Below are 22,236 nucleotides of genomic sequence, written 5' to 3'. Positions count from 1 at the left end.
TCAAACTTTAGTGCTGCGTCTGAATATGGTTTCGAAGTTTTAATTACTAAAACTCCCTTAAAAAATAATAAAACCAGCAAAATATGTTAAAAGAATAATTATTTATTTTCAACAGGGGACATTATTCAAAATAGATTCTTCAAAAGTGTGTAATACATATATAGTTCTCTGTATGTAAATAGATTTGTTTTAACTTTAAATGCTCTGCTTTTTGATTGGTATAATCAGGTGGTTAGTTTGAAACAACATTGTAATCGTTACTCTAAGAGATAGAAGACACTTTCATCAAAACACTAATTTCATTTCCATTATCTTTCCAATTTCCTTATCGATCGGTTGATCCAATTATTATCTCATTTTGCATGGGGACAGGATAACTTGAAGCTGTCTTCAATGGCACAGGATCTGTGTGGGTGCTCTGTTTAATATTTCGTCGTCGCAAATGCAAATGTTGAAAATAGAATAAATCATCCTAAAGATCCGTATGTACGAGTACTTAATAATATTAAATTAAAGTAGTTTATGTTATTACATAACAGCATACGCCTGGTCAATCTGAATACAAATACAAATCGGTATCATCATAAATATATATCTGTATCATATCATGTTTTATCGGGGTGGTAGGGGCTCATCCCAAAATTTATCTCGAAACGTGAAATATGTGGAAACCCAAAAGCAAAGATAGCCAAACTTTGGCGGTTGCGGAAGATGTTGGCGTTTTGGTTTTGGCTTTTATTGCGGAATGTCTGAGAGGGGAGTGGGGCGGCACAGACTTCCGTCTCTACATGTGCCGGGTGTTGCCAAAGTTGATGCCGGACTGGGTGGCGCCCTTGTTGGATCCGTACTGCAGGGAGATCACGTTCTGGCCGGCGCGCAGCTGCTCCTCGCTGAAGTTTCGCACGTTCTTATCAGCCTCCTTGGGTCCGATCGATGGCTTGTTGAAGTTCGAGGCCTAAAAATCAAGAATATATAGTACTATTAGTACTATTTCATAATTAAGGATAGCTGGAATATGTACCTTGCGACCCAGGGACTGCAGGCAGATGACCACCGAGTTGAGGTTCTGGCGCTCCCACAGATCAACGCTCTGGAAGGTCTCCTGGGTGGGCACACCAAAGTTCTTGGCGCACTCGAGGAAGGCGGAGATGTTCTCCATGCACTTGAAGGCCATCTTGCTCTCGTTGATCTTCTTGATGGATCCAGGCTGCAGGGCGTTGGCCAGCTTGCACAGGATCACACCATCCTTGAGGACTTCGAAGAAGTTGTCGGTGTCGCCGGAGGTGTTGATGGGCTCAGCGGTGACAGCCTTGATCCACTCCAGGGATTCCTGAGCCAGCTCCTCGCTGTACTTTGAGTTAATCTATAAAAATAAAAGGATATTAATTAGTTAATTACTAAAAATCAAGGTGTAGACTAGTTTAGGAACCTTGGACTGGTACATTTCGAGCTAATCCCTCACAGTCGCTAGGCTTTTGCAAACTGATGCCCCAATCGAGACTTGGAGCAAGTGCAAGGCATGATTATATTTGTGGGCCATTTCCCCTTTTCCTATCTGGCCAAATATCGCTGATAAGAGACTTATCATTAATTGGTTATAAACATACGTCTTTCCCTGTCTCGCCCGCGTGACAATTCGTCGGTTAGTTGTATTTCAAGCTTCGATAAGGATAAGATTGCACTCGATTCTGGGTTCTCTCATCGGCACAATTGAGTTATTTTCCGCCACTCCCCATTTTATTCACATAATGGGTGGCTGAGTGTAGAAAATCCGGTCATGTTCCCTTGTTCTCGCACTGAATAGTAAGTATCCATATTAGCCAATGCCGACCGATAGCTATATCCGAGCGTCTGTCTTGACCATATTAGGCCTTAAGTTTGCCGGCCGCTTGGGCGTCCTTCGCACCGATTTTGGCCATAGCTCTAGCCACTTGTTGTTCAACTGGTGGCCCCCCCACTTCACTTCTATTTCCACTCGATTGGCGATTGGTGAGACCACAAAAGCCAGATTCCCCAAAACAAACCGCAAAATCGTTGCGTGTCGGGTTTCAATTTGGCCTGCCACTAAAGATCCCCATCAAGATCTCCACCAGAAAATCAAAATGTTTAGCCAACTTTCGGGTCATATCGGAGCATTTATTTTTATTGAATTGAATTGGTGTCGGAAATAGATTCCAGATATGAACCCAACAAGTCCAATAAACCTTAGTTTTATTTCATCATTATTTTCTGTTTTTTTTTTTTTATGAAAAGATAAACTATAACTCCTGATTGATAAGGTAAACAGATAACAGATAGCATTATTTTTATGTCTATAGTTGTTTGCTATAAGGTTTTCCCTTAAAAATTACATCATTACTTTATGGTTGTTTTGTGATTTATTTTCTGACGGCAAGTCTATTAAAATGAATGATCTCAGAAAACAAATGGAGCGATTGTCGCCAATTGAGTGGTATTCCACTCCTTATCGCCACCAAACTCGTAAATTGTCCAAAGGGGCACCCCAGGCAGTAAAAAAATGAAAAAATTAAATAAAAGTCTGAAGCTTTCCCCCTGCATTGTCGGAGGTGAATGCACTTTGTCCACATTATTAAAGTATCCCCTTTTCTATATGGTAGATAGCTCTACCGGTAGTCCCTAGTCCCGGACTAGAACATAAAACTTTACGATCATTGTCGTTAGTGTTTGGAGCACAGATCTATCATTGAGATATGCAGAGGTACGGGTGAGGAATATGCTAATGGTCTGGGCTTTATGGCTTCATCGCCGGCTCCCAAGTCTGGCCGGGTATTTATCAATAATTGCAATCGACGCTTTTTTTTTGGCAAATTGCTTTGTCCGAATTTTGGAAGTTAACGGTCAAGCACTTAACAGCAGAGGTCAGTTCATTAGAGACTATTTCGAAAAGAGAAAATATTTCAAGCAGAAACATCCATCAAAAAAGCGAAAAGCGTGAGACAATTAATAAAATCAATTTTGATTGACATTCTTCTCGTGTTGGAGAATCTGGCCCCCTCTGACTTAGAGACTCTTCTAATCATAATGATCATCAACGGTGGCAGATAAATTGACACCCTCGGGCCACCAGATGAATAAATTTTGATTAGGAATAAATATGTTTATGGGATTCTGCGGCCAGCTTTAGCATATTATCATATTATACATAAATAAAAAGCCGTTAAGAAACTAATGAATTCCGATCGCTTCTTACACGTTCCAGACCCCCAAAAACAACATTTGACAGTTGGTGGTCCACTGACAGCTGAAAAATGGTTGAAGAATAGCTATAGCTATAGCTATATCTTATAGCTATAGCGAAATCGACTCGCTCCCCTTCGCTGAGCGCTGATCCCCATTTGTGGAAATATTTTTAGCGTTGTTTTAATGAGTCAGCATTGGAGCCAGCATTTCATTTGTATTTTTTTTTCTGTTTAGTTTAGCGAGCTATGAGCTATGAGGCTTGTATACTCGAAACGATCGAATGCCAGGGAATGGAGTACATAAACACAAACAATACTATATGTTCATAAACATATTGTACAGCTGCCTTATCGAGAGTCTCGAAATTTCAGGGTTGAATTGAGAAAAAAAAGCTGCGAAAAATAAATTTAAATTAAAAGCGTAACCGGGAAATTGGTCATCACCATTTGTACCGTTAGAAATGGCGTCAGTGTAACGGTTCCTTTACGCTTTTCCTGCCCTCTGATGGCCCTGACCATGTCTCCAGCTTTTTTTAGTTTTGGGTCTATGGGTCAGTTGATGAATTAAACACGATTACCAACAATTACAAAACGGCGTGACAATGAAAGGCTGCTCATCATAAACCTCAAGAACCTAATTAATTTCCCTGGCTTATGATGTACATTTTAATTTTTTTTGATGGGGTTGGGCCCCCTTCCTCCCTAGTAAGTAGTATCTTTTCAAGTACGTTCCGTTCTGGGTGGATGGGATTCCACACGCAATGCGCATTAGTGACCGCGACATGCCAAGCCAAGCCTGGTCTTCGGGCTTCTGGCTTTTAGTGAAATTAAAATTAAAATTGAAATGGGCTTCAAAAAAAGACCCAAAAACTGGCTGAGCATGTTTCCCGCATATTTCTCCACCAAAAAAAAAATAAAGCTGTGGGTCAGCTGAAACCTCGGAATAAAAAATTATCTTGGGAGAAGATAACTGCCCACGCCGATTCTATTTAATTCACACCTACATTGGTGCGTTACTTGAAAGTGAAAAGTTTAGGGTCCAACATAAATAACTAGTTATTTATTTAGCATGATTCAGGTTGGATTATTGACAAAAATATTGATTCATCAAGTTTGATTCATTAACAAATTAAAACCTTACTTGCAAATCTTCACTTGAATTTCATTCCTGTCTTCTCTCTTCAAAAACCCAAATCCCAGACGCTACTTTGACGGAAGTTTCCGCCCATTTAGCAAACATATATTTTTGTGAGTATAGCAGAGTCTTTAGACATCCAGCCACTGATGATCATTGCATAATAATCCATCGTAGGATAGGGATCCATGGAGCCCCAAGACAGGGGCACGTTTTGCTTGGCTGATGGCTTTTTAAAGCCATCATCCAGCGATCGGCGGTGATGTCATGCCTCGGCTATGGCTCGGATCTGAACTTTGGCAATATTTCAGCGTAGATGGGCGATGATTAGTTAAATGTGTATGGTGTCGGAAAGGGAATCGTACAGCCCGTTGTTGACGCATCAATACACTTCGATTCACTGTCATTACGTAAGCTTTTCGGTTTCAGTTTCCACAAAAAAAAAATAAAAAAAAAATCAATCCCAATCCAACTACATACAGATTGCCGATCTGGCTTTCTTTCGCGATGTGTCATGATCCATGACAATTGCTGACCGATATTTTAACTTGGCCAACAACAACAACGACAAAAATGCCACACCAAAAACATAAACAAAATCCGCAAAAATGTAACGAGGTCAATTATATGATTTTGAAGTCTGGTTTATGGCCAGGTTGCCAGAAAGCTTGTCACTTGGCCGGAGGTTGAGTGAGTTGTACGCCTTATCCAGGTGGGGTGGAGGGTGGTGGGCTACAAACTCCTCCACCACCTATGTATATATATTGGAGGTGCTTTTGAGTTTCACCGGAAATCCAAAACAACATTTGATTTATGATAAAATTGTTGTGTCGACTGTTGTGCCCTCCCGCCACTATAGTATTTATGGCTTATCTAAAAATGACGGTAACCGACGGCCAACAAGTGCTTTTCGGCAGCACGGGGGTTCTTGTGGTACCCATCTAGGAGGAGGGGGATAGGAGTACCAGAGGCCCGCGTGTTCCATTTATGTGTCGCCCCCGACTGATAAAGAGGAAGGGGCAGCATTGCGTGCCGCGGATGTAAAGCCACTCATACTTTTCAGGTATTCAACGCTAATTGAGTGTGGATTCTTGGCTCCAAAAGCGGCCAGGTGATTAGTACGTGGCCAATGCCTCACCTGATGAGATACAACACGAAAACAACTGCCACCTAACTGGGCTATAATGAATTTTCTTAAAAATATTGTAATTAAAAATATTCTAATTAGCATTGGCTTTTTAGGATCTTACAGCTTTGCTTATAAATACATAGATGAGGAAATAAAAATGTTGTGAAAGTATTTCGTCACTAATAAATAATAACTGGAACTAGACTATGTAGTCTAGTAAGAGTCATTATATTTTATACTCTGAAGTTTAGGTTCTAAAAGATATTTCCTGAAAACATTAGCTATTTACTTTAATTAGCTATAATTAGTCTTTAAAGTTTAAACTTTTATTTAAAGAAAAATGAGAACTAAAAAAAACAGGTGAAAGTATTTCGTTACTAGTAATTATTTATTGGAACTAGTCAGTCTATTTTAAAAACTGTCATTATATCTATTAGTTTGAAGCTTAGGTTTTAGAAGAGTTTTCCTAAAAACATTAGCTTCTTACATTAACTATTCTTTAAAACTTTTTTTTAAACAAAAATGAGAAGTTGAAAAAAAAGGGAAAGTATTTCGTTACAAGTAAATTTTTTTTTTTTAACTAGTCAACATCTTTTAGTAAAAGTAATCTTAGTGGGTAGTTTAGGTTTAAGATGCTATCCTATTCTAAAACTTTTCTTATAAGTAAAAAAGTGAAACTATTTCGTCACTAGTAAATATTTATGGCAATATCTCTAGATATATCTCGGCTAATATGACAGTTAGAAGTTTAAGTTTTACAAAGACTTTCCTAAAAACGACTAACTATTATTAAATCTTTTCTTTGAAGTAAAATGAGAAAATTAGGAAAATGTGAACCCCCTTCGTTACAAGTAAATATTCATTGGAACTCGTAAACCAATCCAACAAAAATGTAACAATTTGTGTTTGTAACTTGAAGTCCATAGATATCTTATTGTTTATGTGACAGTCTGTAGTTGAGGTCTGAGAAATGGTACTGTAATTAAGAAAGGGTTGGTTGCTGTTGCAATCCAGAAGGGGCGACACGGATCCGGATCCCCTGGCCGAAATTTGAGATATTTGCCCATTTGTCGGTGAGTGGCCATAAAAGTCGAAAGAATATAACCGACACAACGGCACACACTGGCACACATGAACGGGTGTCGGTCGGGGAACATTATAGAGAACCCACCAAGGAGGCAAATAACAATTTTTGTTTTCTTACGTTTTTACCTTACTTTTGTTTGCTTACGCTATATAGTATATATATATACACATTTTTAAGTGCTTGTGTGTGTTAGTTTGAGTGATGGAAAAGGTGCTGCTATCGCGGTTGCCCCCCTCAACCCTTTTCAAAAGATCACAGAAAGAAAATTCTATAACTATTATATTTAATAAATAATTTTTATACAAATTACTATAAATATATATCTTTATATCACCTTACAACTACAATTTTGAATACTATAATTCTATTAAAAAAAATCTTAAATAATTTCTCTCTGTGTAGATATATAAGCTTCATTTTACCGGCAACGCATTCAAAGTCTCGTCATTCAAAAAAATTAAAAAAAAAAAAAAACCTCACAACTAACGACGCTAATAGTTGGGGGTAAGGGACGAGCAGGAGATGGATGAGGCAGCCGGAGGTGACATCATCGTTAGAGGCTCCTGGGGATATGGAGGCATTTGATCGCGGTTTGAAGTTTAAAATCGCGCCAGCAGCTGCGCTTGCGGAACGGCCTGGAGCTGAAATGTCAATACCAACTAGCTTTCCTTTTCTTTTGAAAAGGTTTTTGTTTTTTTCCGTAATCTTATACCCTATATGGCAGGGTATTCCAAAGAAAGTAAGTATAGAACTTGAACAAAATTCCAAGATTTGTTTATATTGTGATTAAATAATGCGAAAGCTAAATCCGATAGCCAAGGCTTCTTAGTAAAAATAACAATTTATCGACTAACTTTTTCCTGGAAAGGGTATACATCTTATTCGTCCATGTTTCTTGTTGTTTTTCCCCCATTTTTGTTTGGACAATGTTGTAATAGTAGTGCACTTAATCCCCTTTGCCGGCGACATATACAATTTCACTCTGGCTTGCCCAGGGGCGGCTTGAATTGCGTAACCCCGACTCGACGAGGGCTAAACTGTCGAAGGGTACCAGTATCCCCCAACCCCACCCCCCTTATTGGATGCATTTGTATGAGTGCATTTAATGCAAAGTGCTCCTAATGGACGGAACTAATGTTTTCAATTATAGGGATAGAGCTTACTAGGAAGCTCTATTGTCAGAGTTCAAAGTCTTCAATCTTTCAATGACCTATTAATATCTGAATAGGTATTTCCTTGTTTAATTAAACTACTGAGATAGTCCCTCAGCTAGTAAGATTCATTTCCATTGAATCACCCAAAACTTTCAATGACTTAAAATCACCTAAATCATCTTCAAGCTTACACATTAGGCATGCAACACACAATCTTTTGTGTATTGTATCGTACAATCTATATTATGTAGACTTGTTTGACTTATCAGCGAAATGAGGTCATTCCTTGTTAGACGCTGGCAATTTCGAGACCATTTTTAGCTAATTTTTTAACCAGCAGATAAAACTTTTGCCAAATATAGTCAATGCAGCTCCAAACTCACTAACACCAATGGCATATCCCCAGCATATCCAAAAAGCTGTTTTTTTTTTGGCAATTTGTTTACTGTGTTGTTTTGGAGGTTTTTTTTTTTTTGGTTGGATTGTACTTACTTTGCGCTGAGCCTCGGCAGCGAAACCAGACTTGGGAGCTCGGTTGGACGACATGGCGTTACTGAAGAGTAGTGGTTTTTGGGCTGGAGAAACGGGCTTGCAGGGACTTGGTTAAAATGTAGGTTGGTCTTGGGCGCGTTGCACTGTGCACTGGAATGTGTGTTGTTTGCCGCGAAATGAAACGGAGCGCAGGGGTCTTTGGAGCCAAGTTTAGGTTGCGACCGTTCGGAACGAGAGCTTACTACGATTTGAATGCCCACAACAACGTGGAGCACGAGGAAACCTCTCAAAGCCAGAGCTTTTGCTCGCGCTAGAGTTGCCGGATCGGCTTCTTTATCGCCAGAGTGGAGTTTGAAATAAAAGGAGAGGTGTTAGACTTAAATTTTAAGAGTTGGGGGTATTTTTGGAGGAAGCACTTATTATGGAAAGTTTTTTCACTCATTTAGTACTTTCCAAAGACAGGATTAAAAGTATTGTGCAAGTAAGGGCATTTTTGGGATAAAAACAAATTAAAGTATTAAAAGTTTAAACCTATTTTTAGAAAAAAATTAGTCAAAAATAATTAAAAGCCTCTATTATTTTATAGTTTTATTTAAAATGTTTTATTTTTTTCGAAAAAAATCAAGTGGATTAAAATTAAAGTATTAGCTCTTTATTTTGTTATGTCATTGAATAAATTTAAAAATATTTTATTTATATTATTTTTTTAAAAGCTAACTTGGCATCACTGTTAAAGAGAGCAAACTAAAGCTTAGTTTTGCCCGCTCTGGCTCTCTTGCGGCTTATCAGTCAGCTGTTTGGGCCACATTGGGAGACTGGCTGGTGATGTCATAGGCCTTCTTTAAACGGTTGATGTTTTCAAAATATATAGAAGGCTACTCTGGTGATCCAAATTTAAAAGGCTAGCCAACTGATAAGATACATATCCACAACAATGTATAAAAAAAATTCCACTCTATTACCAAACATCGTGCTTCCCATGTTCCCGTGGTGTTATCTTTTAAAAACACCCTACTAGCCCAGCATTCCAATCGGATGACCATGACATTTCAGGGAGACTCTTCTGGAAACCAAGAATATAGCGAGATTCGGGTTTAGTTTTGCCTTGAGAATTAGTTACAGTTTATTCACATAAATATATATTTCGTTTAGGTAATCATATAAATTATGCAATTTTTTATTTTTTAATTTTACGATAAGAAGCGAATTTCTTTAGTGTTTAGTGTGGATCTAAATAAATAGGGGAATTGCTTGTATAATTTGTTGTTCTGTGTTGTCGTGTGGGGTGTTTTTGATATATATAATATTAAATATACATAATTCAGCTTGATCTTAAAAGGTTTCTGTTTTTATATGCAGCTTCGTGTGGTAGCATAACACATTTGAGTGTGGCATGTGACATGTGTGGGTTGTCTTTTAATTCTTTTTCATTTGTTTGTTTTTTTTTTGTTTTTGATTATATCTCCATTAGGTTTACAACATAGGAAAGCAGTAATTTACTAAAAGTTAGAGTTTATTAGTTGCATACACATATTGCCATTATAATATATATATATTAATCTATTAACGGTTTCCGCATGCGAAACGCTCGAAACGTGAACTCTCATTAACTCTGTTTGATCTATCATTCTATAATCGATCTATATATCGATCATGCATCCTACTAACTGTTAAGGCCCTTTCGCTCAGATACATGTGGGTGTGTTGTGTGTGTGTGTCGAGATATAGAGATATATTTTTTTTTTACAATCTGTTATGCACATGCTTATCAGGGGGACGACGAGGGTTTTTAAAAATAATCATCATAATTTATTTTTGCACATGGATAAATACAATTACAAATATAAATGTGTGTATAATATATAAAAAATTTTTTACCAAAAATATATAGACGTAGACGCAAAAAATAGACAATATACAGAGAACTTTACTACAATTAAAAAAAGTGACATAAGCATAATCAGATTTTAGACTCCTTCTACGAATAGTACAACTTGAAACAGTTCATAACTCCCATTCCACTAGATCTAGGCAATTGCGATATATATATATGGTATATGTTGTATCAAGCACTGACATCTGTGATTACAGTGGGTGTTTATGGATTGTATATCCGTGTACTGACGATTGTTGGTTTTGAATGTTTTTTTCAGGCAAACTACATGGAGCTGCTCAGCTATCAGTATCAGCAAATAATTTCAATTGAATTTTCCATTTTCTATTTTTTTTTGCAGCTTCTTTTTGTTGGTTTCGTTTTCGTTTTTTTAATAAATAATACCGCACGATTCGTTGGCTCAACGTAGTAAACTTAACTTACAGAACAACTGTGCAAAGTTGGGCGAAAAAAATAGCAGTGAGGCGCTGTGGATGCGGATTCCTATGTGGATGGGGTTGTTGTTGTTATAATGGTATGGTCGATACCGCGTCTGCATCTTTGATTCCTTTCATTTATTGCTCTCGCTTCGGGCAATCTCAGAATCTCCGGGTGATCCTCTTGATCCGAATCTCGCATTGTTCTTTAAACTAGGGGTTGTGTCTACTAATTTTTATATAATTTTCAATTATATACGCTGCGCTTGAACGGCGCTCATCCTGCTCTGCTCTGCATCCTCCAGCAGGCTCAAGTTATACTCAATGTAAGCATGCACTTTCAACTTTTGAAGCGAGTTCGTAATTTAATTAGATTAGAAATTGCATCAAATGTTTCCTTTTTTTTTGTTTCATTAGCTTAGTTATATGCTTCACAAACAGATTTCTTTGATATAGAATTGCTTCGCAAAGGATACCCCCGACTCTCGGGCAGTTCAACTCTCGTTTCCATCACTCTCGCTTTTTCTCTTAGTGTTTGTCTTAGTTCTTAACTAATTTTTTACTTGCTGCAGCTCGTAAAACAGGCTCACCCTCAATCCCCGTTCTGATACCGATTCCGATTCAGATCTATCTATATAATCTTTACGTTTATGTATATAGGTTGTTTATAAGCTTTTATGTTTTCCTGTTTTTTAGTAACCATAATTTGTCGCACTCTCCACTCTTCTCGCATTCCTATGTAGATCTCATCCTATTAATAAATACTCCAACTCCACACACATTTAGCTATATCAAGATTTAGGTTTAGAAAACAATCAGGTTTGGTTTTCTCATCCAATTCACAGCAACGATATATCTGTTTATTAAAAATGGGATATATTAGATGGGTTTTAGTTAAAGTATTTTGTTATAGTAACCTTTATTCTCGTGACTATCAGCAGTGACTAGCGTGGTGGTTGCCGCTGTGCTCGTCAGCAAGCTGTTGTTATTGTTCAAGTGTAGATCTTGTGACTCGATACTCAGGTCGATCAGCTGAGTGGCAGCTGGGGCGACAACATCCTGCAGGAGGTTAATGTCGCTATAAAGAATGGGAAAGAATGGCATTATATAAAGATAAGAATCGAGTTTCTTCTCTCAAAAGTTTCTCCAACCAAAGCCTCTTTATAAACAAACACCATAGAATAAACCCTTACTTTTTGTTGTTGACATTCTCGATATGACCATTGCCATTGGCCACCGCTGGGACTGTGTTGGTTCCCTCGAAATCGGCCAGCAACTTGCCGTTGCTAACCTGCTGCAGATTCTTGGCATTCTCGTCGATTATCATCGTCGAGAAGCTGTTGATGAGCGAGTTCTGCTTGTCTAGCACCGATTGCTCATACATTGCCTGGCTGTTGGGCGGCTCTGAGGCAGTTACTGTTTCTGCAGGCGTTTCATTTGGCGTGGGCGTGGCATCTGCAGAACTGGGCGAACCGCCAGCTGAATTGTTGCTGCTGTTGGTGTCGCTGTTGCTGCTACTATTGTTCGCAGGTGCCGTGGCTGCAGGAGCTGCTTTGTCGCTACCATCCTAAAAGGATACATTTCATGAAAGGAGAGTCCATAAAGGGGGTAGGTGTCCACTTACCTTGGAGGGCGCGGCGGCTCCTCCTTTGCGGGTGCGCGACATAATCGCCTCGACTCTCTTGCGGCGCTCTTCGCGCTCCTTCTCCTCACGCTTGAGTCGCTCGGCCACCTCGACGCGCTGCTTCTCCGCCTCCTCCTTGGCCTTCTTCTCGGCCTCCTCTCGCTCCACACGCTGTCGTTCCTCGTCCTCACGCTTACGCTGCTCCTCCTCCTCGCGTTGCTGTGCTTCCTGGAATTAATTAGAAAATGTTATCCATTGTTCCTTGTATGGGCGTTTCCCCAATTACCTCGATGGCCTTGCGCAGGCGCTCCTCCTCACCACGGCGCTGTTCCTCGGCCAGTCGCATAGATTCTTCCTCGAAAAGGCGCTGGCGCTCGGCCTCCTCCTCCTGAGCCTTCAGCTCGGCCAGGCGCTCCGCCTCCAGTCGTTGGCGTTCCAATTCCGCCTGTCGTTCGGCCTCCTCGCGGGCCAGGCGTCGTCTTTCGGCCAAAGCGGCCTTGGCTTCCTCCTCGGTCGTGATCTTTTTGGCCATCATCGATGCTGTCATCAGATCAGCCCCCTCCGGCGGCGTCAACTCTCGCACCTCTGAGTTCTCCTTGCTCCGCGACTGTTTGCTGACAACCTGAACTGGCTCCTGTGGCTTGGGGCTGGATTCCTTCTCCGTGCCCTCGTCGGACTTCTCCTCCACATTAACAGAGGCAATCTGGAAGACGGCCTCTGTCTCTGGTGGCACAGCTGTTGCCTCTACCTGACGAGCCACTTCCTCGGTCTTCTCAGAGTTCAAGGCCTCCTTTTCAGCCTTGCTCACTGCAGGCGCAGCAACGGGAGTCTCGGCAATAACTGCAACCGTTGGTACTGCCACCTCTGCGGGGGTATTCTCAGCCACCTTAGCCACTCCATTCTGTTCCGGAGCTGGTGCAGCAACGGGTACAGGTGCGGGTGCAGGAGCGGGAGCCGGAGCTGGAGCTGCAGCTACTTTTGTGGTGGTTGTTGTAGAACTGCTACTGGTGACGATCATAGACCTCGTCATGGCAGAGTTATCCTTGATTTTGGGTTCCCTGCTGAGTCGGCTGATCCGTTCTGAGCTTGCGGTGCGATTTGGCAGAGCCTTGGAAGCAGATGCTGCCTTGGGCACCAAGGGTTCCTTGAAAATAAAATAAATTAAAACTGGGTACAGGTTTTTGTGGCAAGAACTTACTCTCTTTGAGGGAGTCTTCTTTTCGGCACTCTGCCGCGATGAGCTGGAGGTCACGATCATGGAGGTGGACATAAGGTTCTGTGTTCGTTTGGGGGTCGTTTGTGCGGACGGCGAGGCGGCTGTCGTTTTAACGGGCGGCTTCTGCTCCTTTTTAAGCTTGTTGATCTCTGAAAGTGGAATATATATCATTATTATTGTACTATCTGATGGCTTGATAGGCTTACCCTCAAGAGACATGCCCGTGCCAGCGATACTGGCGGGCCTTGGCTTCCTGGGCGCTGTGGCCGGTCGCCTGTTGACCAGACCGGATGTGGACATATTTGTCGAAGTGGACATGGCGCTGCCGGGCCTTGAGCTGTTGAAGTGTCCACCGGGCGTGGCATTTCCCGATCGCGAGCCTAGAGTATCAAACCAAGATTAGAACCGTCGCTGGGAGAGGGAACTTCAAGGGGGAGGGGTGTCAGAATATTATGGATGAGCTTATGTGGAGCACCAAATAAAGCGTACGTGAGTTTGGACCGTCACCAGAGTTTACCATTACTGCAGGGCATATTACACGGGGGGATAACACAAAACCAAAGGTAGACACAGGTTAATCAAATCACCAATAGACAGATCGGATGGAGGTCCGGTCACATAGCGAGCAAATAAAATGAGGGGAAGACACGAAACAAAAACCAGGGGACCAATAAACATATATACCAAATACCAGGAGGAGGAGAACCCATCACAAATGTGTTATCCTTATGTCTATAGATATGAGAGTGTATTAAAGGGGATGTGAAATAATAACCATAAGTTTATAAATGACTGATCTTCACCGTGAAATAAATCAAATAATAATAATGTTCCAAAACTAAAGATACATACGAACAAAACGACCGACAGATGGCGACACGCAGCAGACAATATGGACCGAGGAAACCCCAAAAATATATATGATTTTATGATTTTAGGGATATGGTAAGGCTTTAACTACTAAACAAGGTGATTAACTCATTGAATACTAATTTTCAATATAAACTAAGAGATAATTAAGCTTTCTATTTAGTTTAAAAATAACAAAATAGGAACTCAAGATCGTGAAACAAACTATATTCGTAAAATAGATAGTCTTTTAATGGCTTGGCCTAAAAAATAGTTTCTTTATGTATGCAGATCGGTATGCAAATGGATTTCCTTTTATGGATCTAATGAAGTGAATAATTCGCATCACAAATTGCTGCTCAGATGAACTGAAGACAACCTCGTATCGGTCGTATGTTCTCTATGGATCTACAACTACTGGGGGGGATAACCAAAGCCTATGTGGGTGGTGTTGTGTTGTTGTTGTTGGTGGTGGTGGTGTGGTGGTGAAAGTTCAAGTTAGCCAATTGTGGTGTGCTAGCTGGCTGGTTTCAGTTTTTTGATGTGGTTTGTAGTGGTTCGCTATCGCTAGACACTCGAGGAAATGGGTAAATGGCTACAACACTATTCGCAATCTGGAGAGGATTTCGATTTAGTTTCAGTGTATAGAGTAGGTGTAGGTGTGGGTGTTGGTGTTGGTGGTGTGTTTTCTTGGTAGTTCGAGAAATGTATGATTTCGGTTTTGGTTTAATCGCACACACCTGCATTCACTAACAAACTAGCAGAGTTCATGAGCAACAATGAGTTGGGATCGAGATCGAGAAAACGGTGGTGGGGGTTAGTAGAGATCGCATATTGCTGCTGCTGGCCACGCCCGGTCGTTTTAAGGTTCGCGTTCGAGCGGAAGGATGCGGAGGATGAGGCTGAGGCAAATGATGACTGGAGGTATTTCTTAGTTGCCGCAGTTTGCAGCCCAAGTGTGGACTGGCGGTGCAGATTGTGGTGGTTGGGTGGTGTCGAGGTGGTGCTGCCATAAACCGACCAACTGCTAATCTGGGTCATGCTCTTACTGGTCGAGTCGCGCTGCCCTCCGGCTCCGCTGCCCAATGGCCGGAAACTGGTCGATATCCCGCCGCCCAGGGAGTACTTTCCGCGCGAGCCTCCTCCGCCGCCGCCGCCACCAGCCAGGTGGGTCATGCTGCGGGACATGATGCCGGCGGCACTGGAACTACCGCTACCGGCGCTGCCCGCCCGCCGTGCTCGAGCACTGCCGGAGGCACTGCGCCGGCCCCCGCCAAGGGAGGAGGTCTCGTCTAGCATCTCCAGTTCTCGTTCGCGTCGCTCCCGCTCCAGAATGGCACGCACATGCTCTCCGTTGCGGCGTATCGGTTGCGCCAGCTGGTCCAGGCGGTTCATCGAGTAGGCACGTCCTGCGGTTCAGTTGAAAGTTGTAAATGGTTTCTTGAATCGGTTCTAGCCCGGCTCTGGCTGTGGCACCTTAGCTACACTTATATGTCTACAAATGGTGGAGCTCTCAATAGTGGGGGGAGAGTATATTTCAAAATATGAGGATAGGTTTCAGATGGACAATAGAGATCCAACCTTGTTCTCATTCTTTGAAATGAGGTCCCCGCCCCACTACTTCGATGGCCACCTTAGATACAGGAAGACGGCACAGAAAAAAAAAAGATATGTGGACAAACTGGGCTACAAAGTGGATGGCTTTTTACAAGTGGGTGTGCTTTGAAGAGTAGGTGTGTGTGTTCTGAAGAGTGTGTGTGTATTTTTGTGCAAAGAACAGAGTTCAGTGTGGCATAGTGTTGTGCTGGAGGAGAGGCTGTAGTGTGTGCTCCTTTTACTTCGTTTTCAATTTCACTTTTTCCACTCTCTGCCCAAGCAGGGCAGCTCCCAGGCAACAAGAGAATCATAGTCGGGGGGTTTGGAGAGGTCTTTGGCGGTCCGAACTTGGTCCGAAATGGTCAAACCAAAGGAAAAACACAACTAAATGTACGTAGGAGAATGGAGAGCTGATGATGCGTAGCTGGACGATGAAGCTGAGATCGCAGGATGATCATGATAGCTATTGAAGAATTGGTGTATGGTGTGTGCTAGATGGAGTGGGTTGGTGGGAGGAGCCTTCTGGGTGAATCTTACCTGGGGTTCTGGCCGGCGTGGTGCTCAGGGAGCCTCGCGAACCATAATGCCCGTCTCGGGGGCTGGGTATTGTCGGCATGAGGTCCGTTTTCCTGCGGTAAACGCTTCGGAACACCATGGGTGATGTATCAACGTTATCTTCTGCAATATTTTTGTTTTTTTTGGGTTTTTCTTTTTTGCATTTATGATTTTGAAACTTGATTGATTTTCAGATGCAATATCGAAATGGTAACTGATTTCGACCTCAACAAAATATACTTATGCACTAACAACGAGAAAAATCAAAGCGAAATAGCTAACAAAAATATAGAAAAAGAAAGTTTTTACAAAGAGATCTTTTATAGTAAGGATATATATTATAATCCTCAGATAATAATATATATTCTTTGGATATAAGTCCCTATCTTTACTTTATTAGAATTCTTACAAAGAACCCTCAAAAATAGAGTCTATATTCTCAAATCATATATTTTATAGAGCCCTTTGTAAAAACTTTTCTAAAAAAAAAGAGAACCATGCTGTTAGGAATCAACTTAAATATCTTTACAATCATCTTCAGGGATATATAAAAAAAAACAGAGGATCAGAGCTATAGACAAGGCAGATCAGTTGGGGGAATCATGCAAACTGGGGGAATCAGACGCGAAACATGCCATCGATTCTTAGGGGTTAGACGGGACAGTAGTTAAGAGCTTACGACGGGCTTTACGGGTTACGATTACAAGGTTAAGTTAAGGTCACTTGGGGGTTACAATATAACGGTAAAAACAATAAAGATTCAGGGTCAGAACGATGGGGTAAGTTTTAAAAGAATTAAGAACGTGGAGCATAAGAACGTGGAGCAGAAGAGTAGAACCCTCACCCTTACGATACGAGTTATGGTTGTAGTTTTGGCCTGTAGTTGTGGTGCTAGTTGTTGTTGTTGTTGTAGTTGGTGGATGGGGTCTGTGCGCTGTTTGTTTGGTAGCAGAAGTAGAAGAAGAAGAAGTGGGCGCTGGGGGACGCTGAGGTGGCGCCGGCCCATCGATATTGATCTCGCTGCCGGCAATGGAGAGCGAGAAGCGCTTGGGCGGCTCATCATTGGAATAGCCCCAATTGAACACCTCGTACATGGACGAAGATTTACGTCGGTGATCTGTGTGAGAATGCGCGATTTTTTCGGTTTTTTGTTTTTTAAAAAGAAAGGTGATCTTTAGAGGTGTGACTGCTGTTTGCTTTTTGGGTGCAAAATTATATTCGAAAATAAATCAAAAAATAAAAAACAAAAAAACTATTGAAAGGTGGTAGTGCCATATGTGAGAGTACCTGAAGTGGCAGGTGGTGGGGGTGTCTATATAATATAATTATAATAAAAAACTGGGCACAGTGGGAGATAGTACAGTAAGAGAATCTCTAAATTGTGGGGCACATTGAAAAAAATAACAAATAACTGGGTTCTTGTCAATTACAATAGTTACAAGTGTCTAGGAGGGCAACGATAACGATAACTGCAAAGTAAAATTTAATCTCATTATGTGTGTGTGTGTGTTGTGGTGTCTCTCTGCATGGTGTGTGTCTAGTGTGTGTGTGTCTTGGAGGGCGATTCAAGATGCCGCCAATGGGCAGCTGGGACTCACCATCGTGTCGATCCGTCGAGGATGAGGCACGCTTCTTAGCACCACTGTCGGCAAGTTCTCGCTCCGAACTTCGACGTGAGAGCGTGGCGCCGGCAACGTTTGATATGGATGTGGACCTAAAACAAAGATTTGTTTTTTATGAAAGATTATAATTATATATTCTCTAATTATCCACAATAATAGTCTACATAACAAAAAGTTTTTTTTTTTTTAATAAAATCACGTCATCCTCTGGTCAGTATTTCGGTCTCTCACCTCCGCTGACCCCAAAAGGCACTGGGCGATACCAGACCATAATCCGCGGGCACATCCAGCAGGCGAGGAGTCGACGAGCCAAACGCAAAGCCAATAGAGTTTCTGTCCCGTTTCTTGATTTCTATTCGGGAGTCGCGTTCCTTTTGGGGAATAATACAAAAGATAGAATCATAAATATATAACTATTTTCTGCAAAATACATACTAGATTCTTTTTGAGGATGTACTCGCGACGCTCTTTTTCGGCCTCGACTATGGCCTTCTTGCGTTCCTCCACCTGGTGGCGCTTTTCTGTGTCCCGGACGCGAATCTCCTCGATGCGGCGCCGACGCTCCTCCTCTTTCTGTTCGCGATACCTTTGGGCGGCCTCTGCCTGGGCGCGCAGCTCCTCGATCTTTCGCTGTCGCTCCTCATTTTGTCGGTCGCGGGCGTACCTCAGCTTCTCCTCGCGGTCTTTGGACGCTAAAATAGGTAGATGATAGAATAGTTTGTATGTTATTGAATGGTTATCCAATCAGGTAGCATTATCAAGCGGTTTAAACTCGTAATTAAGTAAACATTTTCATTTCGCAGGCAAATAAAGGCCAGAACTCGTCGTCTGGTTGCTACCTGTGGCCGAAAAAATCAATAAAAATCTGCTTTATTTCCCCCCTTTTTTTTTTTGGTCTCTTGCCGGCAAGTTACTTACAAGAAGTGGCTGACGTCATGGCCGAATGTACGCTCGCTTTGTGGGTCAATTGACAAACTAGCACTGAAGCTACACACAAACACAACTACAGGGGCCACTACAGAACGCCCCCGCTGATCCCTTCTCGCACTTTTGCGAAAAAAAAAAAAAAATAGAAAGCAAATGCAAGCGTACATTTTGTTCTATTGAAATGACATTGAGGCGGAAAAATGCGGCTGCCACGGGTGGGGGGGAATGGTGGGTAATAATAATAATAATAATAACAATATTAGCATGCGGCTGACTGTAAAAGTCTGCATATAATCAAAACAGTACCGGCTGTTATCGCGGTTATCGGTTAGAAGTATTTTTGGAATTTAATGACGTAAGTGAGACTACAAAGAACAACTGCAAGTCAATCTTGTCAGCCGTTTTAGGTGTGAAAATGTTCTAGCAAATGGAAAATTATCAGCAGGCAAGGTCACAGTTAAATACTAGGGATATTAACTGTCTCTATAGGGTAAGGTGAAGGTTTTTTTTGTAAGAATTAGATACCAAAGTTAATGATGGATTTTATAGTTTCTAGTCTCTACTTTTGGGAAAAACATTTTAAGGTGCAGCTTCAAGCAGAACTATCCCCCTTTTTGTTGAAAATTTCCTATCAATTAAAGACAAAAAAATAGACACCTTAGTGACTCAAAAATTAAGATATTTTGACTTCTACCGACTTTAGAAGATTTTATTTACATTCTCTGGCTTGTAACTGACATGTCAGGTGGAATATCAGAGGATTAATGCCCAGATAAGGTGGCCTATGGGACCCATTTGGTTAGTGAGATCATGCGACAAGAACTGGGGGAGCAGGCGGGTGGGGTTTTGCGTTGGTACGGAATGCCAACTACCTTGAGAGTCGTCTTCACTGCCGTGGCTGGTGCTCGGCCCGCCCACCTGGGCAAACCAATGCAAAGTTGCGCCGGCGCTGACGCCGCAGGCGGAGATCTTTGGCAACGCATTGGCCTCCGACATGGCGGCTGATGGTGCGAATGCAGATTTAAGTGCGTGGGCTGGAGTTAATTTTAGAGTGTATACAGTGCCTGCTGTGTGATGTTTTGGTTTTGGTAGTGCCAATTTTTTTATGTAACCGAAATGATAATCCCCACGAAAGTGCCCAAATGCTCACCTTTACGCTCGGCGCTGCCCTCGCGGCTGTCGGCTCGCTTGGATGTGTTTTCCACTGAAAGTAGATAAAGGCTGTGAGTGTGCTTTTCCATTTATCCGATTGTGCGGAGTTTCCTGGCAGGCAAGTGCGGAAAATCAATTTGGACGGCCAGGCCAGGCCACCAGCCAGCCAGGCTAGGCGAATAAACACACACACACACAAACAAACAAACGACAAAGCTAACGCCGCAGCTGCAGCGCAGCAGCTGCGATGACGAAGCGACCGCAACAGCGACGTCGGACGGAAAATGTTTTTCTATCCTCTGGAAACATGGACTTATTTATAAACTCAAACTTCGGTTGGGGGAGCACAGAACACACGGCATCAAAATTTCTCCCATCCGACTGCCAGGCACTTCTTTTTTCGTATTTTTTTTTTTTTTTGGTTTTTCACTCAGAGTGCCGTTGCTGCGCAGTCGACCAGCACTTTGTGGCAACGGAAAACGGTCCGTTACGCGATTTTCCTCGACGGCCTCCACATCATCCGTACGCGCACAGGCTTATCCTTTGACTTTGCACTTTTTGGGGCTATTTTCAATGCGTACCTTCGGGATTATTCGAATAATTTTCGTGGCCAAGACTCGCCATGTTTCATTTGTTCCAGTGTTGTCAGAATAGGCAGTGTTGCCAGATGTCGATTTTGATTTCCCCTCAAAATCTATCGGCTAGCCACGGAAACCAACTAAAAAATCCCGATTTCCCTCTAAATTCAAAAATTTAAAATTTAATGTATTCGTGCCGAAAAATCGAGTTTTTGAATATATAAAAACTCCCCAGTCAAGGGGAATCCCCTAATTTTACAACACCACGACCAACTGACCAAACTACTTAACAGAGCTGTTAACAGAGTTTGGTCTAAATTTTGGTGTTGGAAAATGATGAAATATTCAAAAACCTCCGTTTTGAAATCAAAGGTTTGAAACCAGGATAAACATATTTTAAAAAAATTATTAAGATTTCATCCATAACTTTATTCATTGTTACCCTAACATAAAAGAATAAAAATATTTCGAGCCTAGTGAGACTCGGCGGCCATACAAAGTTTCGCCAGCAAGGCAGTGAGCTGCAACAAGGAGTTGATTCCATCGACGATTTTCATGTGCGTTATGCCGATTTCTCGAATGAAGTCCAGCTTCAGCTGCTCGTCGATATTAACGCGCTTGCAGACGCGGAATATGTTGCCTATGATATCCTCTGGCGAGTAGCCAAGCTTCCATAGTTTAGCCAAGATCTTGTAGGCTTTGTGGATGTCATTGGCGGCACAATGATGGATCATCTCTTCTAGCAGCTTGGGATGCGGTTCGTCGCAGACTTTAAAGACGTTCTCCATAGTAATATCTCCGAAACCCTGAGCGGTGGACTGCAGGTTGTTGAGGGCCTGTCGCATGTCACCCTGGGCGGTGAAGACAATGGCCTCCAAACCGTCCTCTGTGTAGTTGAGCTTCTCCCACTTGGACACCTCCAGCAGCTTCGCCAGCACCTGAGCGTCCGAGAGCTTAGTAAACCGCAACATGGCGCAGCGGGACTGTATAGGCTCGATGATCTTCTCACTGGTGTTACAGGCTAAGGCGAATCTCGTCGTGTTACTGTAGATCTCCATGGTGCGGCGTAAAGCTTGCTGGGCGCCCTCCGTCATGCTGTCCGCCTCGTCCAGGATAACGATCTTGTGCCGGCCACGCGGTAGTGTCACCTTTTGCTGGGCAAACATCTTGATCTTGTTGCGGACCACATCGATTCCTCGTTCGTTGGATGCGTTCAGCTCGAGGACAGCTTCCTTGTAACTATCTCCCAAGAGTATCCTGGCCAGACACTGAATAGTTGTGGTCTTGCCCACTCCAGGAGGGCCCTTTAAATGGAAAATTTATATAATTTTCAGAATCACAAGTTTACATGGCAAGTTTACCGCAATAATGATATTGGGAGCATTTCCCTGTGTGGCAAAAACTGAAAGTCGCGCCACGGTGTCCTCATTACCGACAATCTCCTTGAACTTCACCGGACGGTACTTCTCGATCCAGGGCAGGTGATTGCGCTTGTCGTCGGCTGTAATCTCTGTTTCTTCTGGCATATTTTTATAAATAGTTTTTAATTCGCAAAACAAATGTGACGCTTAGCTGCCGTGTTGCCACACTGATGGAAAACCCGCGAAAAT

General features: G+C 42.2%; 3 protein-coding genes across 12 annotated transcripts; all 3 read right to left on the bottom strand.

Annotated features, from left to right (window-relative positions):
• Positions 1-82: 82 nt before the first annotated feature.
• Chd64 (calponin 3) lies at positions 83-8,458 on the bottom strand. Of its 2 annotated transcripts, none has more exons than XM_017246006.3 (3): positions 8,198-8,458; positions 1,022-1,363; positions 83-955 (listed from the first exon to the last, which is right to left on the bottom strand). In XM_017246006.3, exons 1-3 carry the CDS (start codon positions 8,249-8,251, stop codon positions 785-787), a joined length of 567 nt encoding a protein of 188 aa, XP_017101495.1. In that variant the 5' UTR covers positions 8,252-8,458; the 3' UTR covers positions 83-784. The 2 variants fall into 2 exon arrangements, with proteins under 2 accessions (XP_017101495.1, XP_017101496.1); XM_017246007.3 differs by lacking the exon at positions 8,198-8,458 and adding an exon at positions 1,430-1,489.
• An 832-nt stretch (positions 8,459-9,290) lies between these two features.
• ens (MAP7 domain containing protein ensconsin) lies at positions 9,291-20,743 on the bottom strand. 9 transcript variants are annotated; one of them, XM_070280309.1, is made up of 16 exons: positions 20,630-20,743; positions 20,047-20,100; positions 19,769-19,930; positions 18,405-18,661; positions 18,201-18,340; positions 17,946-18,061; positions 17,192-17,464; positions 16,330-16,470; positions 14,937-15,605; positions 13,554-13,727; positions 13,330-13,496; positions 12,418-13,275; positions 12,132-12,359; positions 11,701-12,074; positions 11,425-11,585; positions 9,291-11,363 (listed from the first exon to the last, which is right to left on the bottom strand). In XM_070280309.1, the coding sequence occupies exons 1-16, from the start codon at positions 20,670-20,672 to the stop codon at positions 11,347-11,349; spliced, it is 3,834 nt and encodes a 1,277-aa protein (XP_070136410.1). In that variant the 5' UTR covers positions 20,673-20,743; the 3' UTR covers positions 9,291-11,346. The 9 variants fall into 9 exon arrangements, with proteins under 9 accessions (XP_070136410.1, XP_017101330.2, XP_017101332.2 ...); XM_017245841.3 differs by lacking the exon at positions 19,769-19,930; XM_017245843.3 differs by lacking the exon at positions 19,769-19,930 and having other exon boundaries at positions 15,246-15,605.
• A 288-nt stretch (positions 20,744-21,031) lies between these two features.
• On the bottom strand, positions 21,032-22,234 carry RfC4 (replication factor C subunit RfC4). The gene is made up of 2 exons (XM_017245853.3): positions 21,988-22,234; positions 21,032-21,930 (listed from the first exon to the last, which is right to left on the bottom strand). The coding sequence occupies exons 1-2, from the start codon at positions 22,150-22,152 to the stop codon at positions 21,100-21,102; spliced, it is 996 nt and encodes a 331-aa protein (XP_017101342.1). The 5' UTR covers positions 22,153-22,234; the 3' UTR covers positions 21,032-21,099.
• Between the last annotated feature and the right edge of the window lie 2 nt (positions 22,235-22,236).

The sequence above is a fragment of the Drosophila bipectinata genome, chromosome 3L (genome assembly GCF_030179905.1).
Source record: "Drosophila bipectinata strain 14024-0381.07 chromosome 3L, DbipHiC1v2, whole genome shotgun sequence".
NCBI lineage: Eukaryota > Metazoa > Arthropoda > Insecta > Diptera > Drosophilidae > Drosophila > Drosophila bipectinata.
Note: the sequence above shows the minus strand (reverse complement) of the source record. Positions and strands in the feature narration are given on the sequence as shown.